The sequence below is a fragment of the Aphanomyces invadans genome, assembly GCF_000520115.1.
Source record: "Aphanomyces invadans strain NJM9701 unplaced genomic scaffold supercont1.12, whole genome shotgun sequence".
Classification (NCBI taxonomy): Eukaryota; Oomycota; class Saprolegniomycetes; order Saprolegniales; family Verrucalvaceae; genus Aphanomyces; species Aphanomyces invadans.
Window position 1 is genome coordinate 1,318,618 of NW_008580157.1, and position 4,334 is coordinate 1,322,951.

At 52.3% G+C, this 4,334-nt stretch overlaps 2 protein-coding genes across 2 annotated transcripts; both read left to right on the plus strand.

The window, feature by feature from the left end:
- The first annotated feature begins 240 nt into the window (after positions 1-240).
- Positions 241-1,658, plus strand: H310_06963 (hypothetical protein). The gene is made up of 6 exons (XM_008872225.1): positions 241-479; positions 529-659; positions 704-788; positions 842-1,007; positions 1,116-1,273; positions 1,330-1,658. Exons 1-6 carry the CDS (start codon positions 265-267, stop codon positions 1,409-1,411), a joined length of 837 nt encoding a protein of 278 aa, XP_008870447.1. The 5' UTR covers positions 241-264; the 3' UTR covers positions 1,412-1,658.
- A 540-nt stretch (positions 1,659-2,198) lies between these two features.
- Positions 2,199-3,281, plus strand: H310_06964 (hypothetical protein). Its single transcript, XM_008872226.1, has 4 exons — positions 2,199-2,530; positions 2,581-2,679; positions 2,733-2,945; positions 3,010-3,281. The coding sequence occupies exons 1-4, from the start codon at positions 2,222-2,224 to the stop codon at positions 3,226-3,228; spliced, it is 840 nt and encodes a 279-aa protein (XP_008870448.1). The 5' UTR covers positions 2,199-2,221; the 3' UTR covers positions 3,229-3,281.
- Positions 3,282-4,334: the final 1,053 nt, after the last annotated feature.

The following is a 4,334-nucleotide window of genomic DNA, read 5'->3' on the forward strand; positions in this document are numbered from 1 at the left end:
CGTCCAGTCGATTCATTCGTTCGTTGTTGAAGTCATTGAAACCAAAGCTTGGCGCTGCATGAAGCGCCTATGCTTGCCATGAGATGAGCACCTCTTCGCCCCTCCCACGTCACTAGAGCCTCACTGACACGTCCACCCGTTTGGCGAAGCGTGCGCGGCCAATTTTCATCTCGGATCACGCTCACAATTATCCGGAAATACCAATAATCCGGATACCGTCGACTTCAAAACTTTCCACCGCAAAGATTGATTTTTCCCACCAATATGAGCGATGACGGAATGACGACGAGCTTGAACATCCTTCGGCGCATGCCGCCAGGAAACGTCGCGAAGGACTTGGCAGGCATCTGCCAGCTTCAGCCAGACCTGGAAGATGAGTTGTATCAGCGCGTGGATCAGCCGCTCGGCCAAGCTGTAGATCCGACGGCGGGGCGTCCGTTCTTGCTCTGCGACTACAACAGGGATGGCGATTCCCACAGGTAAGAGAGTCAGCTCCGACGATGCACATGTGATTAACATCCTGTACAGATCGCCGTGGACGAATGCTTACTTCCCTCCCATTGAAGACGGCGAAGGGTTCGTCCCGTCCGACAACTTGCGGCAACTCGAGATCCAAGCCAACGAACTGTTTGACGTGTACCGAGAAATGTACTACCAAGGTGTGTTCTGTTCGTAAGAGCTCTTGATGGTGACGAGTGCGTAGGGGGGGTGTCCTCCGTCTACATGTGGGACCTCGAGCCAGGGTTTGCTGCGTGCATCCTAATCAAGAAGGACGTGCATCACCAAAGGTTGCTCTCTCCCATTGCGTGCTGGATGCACTGACACGTCCATGTTCATGTAGATTCGTCGAAGAAGGCGGGTGGAACTCCATCCATGTGCTGGAAGTCCACGAGAAGAACGACAAGGAAGCCGTATACACCCTCACATCGACGGTGCTCTTAACGATGAACGTCAGCCGTCGCCAAGAACTCGGACACTTGAACTTGGATGCCAACTTGACGCGACAGGTATAAAAAACGACCTGTGATGTTCGCTGATGGGCTGCTTATTGCGTATCAAGTCGATCACGTGCATCCATGCAGCTTTGACCAAATGCCCACGACTCCACTTTGTAGACTGAGCGCACGATGAAGTTTGACTCGCAGACCGCCCACTTGAGCAACATGGGGCGCCTCGTAGAAGACATGGAGATCGATATTCGCTCCAACTTGGATCGTGTGTACATCTCCAAGACGCGGGAAGTGCTCAATGGCATGCGAAAATTGCAGCACGGGTATGGAAGCGTACATGTGGTGATCACGAGCATTGGCTTGACGCAGCATGGAACAGGGTGGCGACTGCGCAAGGAGCGAACCCGTTTGTGGGGGAACTCGGCCGTGCGGTTCTCAAACATGGCAAGCCGTCGGCGTAGGCGCCGTCCAAATATGGCCAACGGAGGGCAAGTCATCGTTCCATCAGTACAAGTTCAATGCAGTTGATGAAAACCATGCGTGTCTTCTATCCCAATCTCGGATATGATGCACGAGTCCTTCCTGCAGCCTGACTCTAGCAAGATGCCAAACATGTCCCAGGTGGCCAAGGACCCGCAGCTTTCTCCATCTTCTAGTTGTGGTATGCATTGGTGCTCATGGGAATAGTCAGTCGTTCGGGTTTCGTTCACGCACCCCAGTTGTCCTCGCGGTCTTGCCTGCGGCCACTGGGTACGACAAGGTGGGGATGTAGTTCTAGATCGGGTGGAAGCGAAACCTAGGTTACGGTGGCGCTCGCCCACGATGAATGCCTAGTGCGATCAAGCGTATGCTAGACAAGAAGCACGTGCGCCAACCTGCAGTGTCCACCCGCACGCTCTATTATGACGTTGTCCGTGGACGTCAATGTGTAGAGGACGCTTGCCGATGCGGCCAAGACCCCGCTAGTTGCCTCATTCAAGTGCATGGAGAAACGTTATGAGCGGGCATGTCAGCGCTGTTTCGCTTGGCGTTGCCATTAACCTCCTGCACACGCCCGCAGTGATGGACTTGCTTCGTACGGGCGGCTTCACGTGGATCATGTGGTACATTTTATATGAAATTCGACAATGTATCCAATCATACTTCGTTAAACCCTGAATTTAAACGAATTAGATAAGATTGAGCAAATTATTTTAGCCAATCCAATCGCTGTTTAGGAATCGCTCGAACCAATCATGATGTTGCCGGTTTTCTGACACATTGGAACGATCATGATGCATCGGCTACGCTGTGCGGGCTTGAAGGCGACCGTGCCGTGGACTGGGATGGCAGCGTTGGGATGTGCAGCTGCCACGGCGGCGTATTCAAACCCCGCGCTCGCCAAGGCCGCGGTGCCTGCTGCCACCCCAAAAGTGACGCTGTATCAGTACGAGCCGTGTCCGTATTGCTGCAAGACGAAAGCAGTGCTCGACTTTCTTAAGGTCCCGTACAACGTCGTGGAAGTCAACCCTGTGACGAAGAAGGAGCTGAAGGCCATCACGGACTACAACAAAGTTCCTGTGGCCGTCGTAGACGGCGAGGTGTGACCACGACCATTCCACGTGGAACAAGCCATCATTTCCATGCATAGGTCGTGCCCAATTCGTCCGACATCATTGCGCGGCTGCAGTCCACGTCCCAGTACGACGCTGTCGAGAAGGAGTGGAACGAATGGATCGACATGAAGCTCGTACGCCTTGTCCTTTTGAAATAGCCACATGTCATGGATGGTGTTTGGAGTAGGTGGTGCTGATGCCGCCCAATATCTACCGCACGGTGCCAGAAGCGCTCCAAGCGTTCCAGTACTGCCTCAAGGAAGGCAACTTTACAGCGTGGGAGCGTCGCGTGAGCTTGTACACTGGTGCAGCGGCCATGTACTTCATCTCGAAGCGGCTCAAGAAGAAGTACGGATTCGACGACGAGCGATTGGCGCTGTACGAAGTCACAAATGGCTGGGCAAGTGCTCGATATTGTAGCTGCCGCTGACCTTCTAACGTGTGGGATTGCCGTGTCGTTGCAGGTGGCAGCGATGAACGGCAAGCCGTTTCTAGGTGGCGACCACCCAAACCTGACAGACGTGTCTGTCTTTGGCGTCTACCGGTCTATCGTCGGCCTGGATACATTCCAAGACGTGATGGCCAACACGGCATTGGAGCCATGGTTCACCCGCATGGCGGAACTCGTCGGTCCGTCTTCCCGTGTCCCCGCCGAACCCACTGCAAGCGACCAAGCAGCGTAGACAGGACCGCTATCCAATGTCCACCTAATGCATCGATTGCAGTGTTATTGTAAAGAGTGTAGCGGCACAGCACGGTGCACTCGCCTTGGCGCGAGATGCGATGCCTGTATGCTCGTCCTGGCCGCAGCTACGTCCAGCTACCGAGAGCAGTCTCGGTTGCATGGATGCCATTGCCAACGCGACTCGTTCCAATGACAGTGAACTCCGGAAAAGCCCCCGAAACAACCGACTACGTCCAAAACATGATCGTTTTTAAAAATGCTGCCACCTGTTCATACTAAGAGGGAAATGCCATTCCTTTTGACCAATTGAAGTGCAGATATAAGAATAACGGAGATTGATTGACTGAAAATCTTCTAGTTATAGCCAATCAAGTCGGATTAATTCACGGAATTTGAACATATTGATTTTATTCTTCCTCCATCCACTTTCAGGATGAAACCATGTCAGCTTTTCCCGGAGTTCACTAGATCGCCCATGCAGTTATTGAAGAATTGCCAATTAGTGAATCCTATTGAAAAGACTAACTGCATTTGTGATTGGACGCGCGTCTGTGCAGAGTGCATTTGGGCCTGCCAGGATTGACCACATTTTCCAAAGACGTGGCAGTTACTTGAATCAGCATGTCTATTCCAAAAGATCAATGGATTTCAGAAAAGACACACAATTCAAGTGAAAATGCAGTCTCTTCTTCAACCATGTTTATACTACCTACTCGGAGCTGCAGATGACGTTGATACCTGTTTTGAGACGAAGGCGGTGATTGCTGCGGTACTTTGACTGCGTCAGCATTCGCTTTCGCGAAATGTCATCAGCAATACTCGCATACTTGTTCAATCGGCGCCGATAGAATTGCTCATATTCTTCGCGAAGTGGATGGTAGCGCACGTTGGCATTGGTAAGAGCAACGCAGACTCGAAAAATTGGATCGTAGAAGTCCTTACTCCAGCGAAACTTGTCAGAGCACACACGCCACAACTTGGTGAGTCTCCCAAAATAGTTCTCCACCATGATGCGGTCGCTCGCAATGCGCGTGTTTCGTCGCTCATCGTCCAGGGAAAGTTGCTGCCGAGGCTTTGCTTTCGTGGGGATCACCGCTCACACAT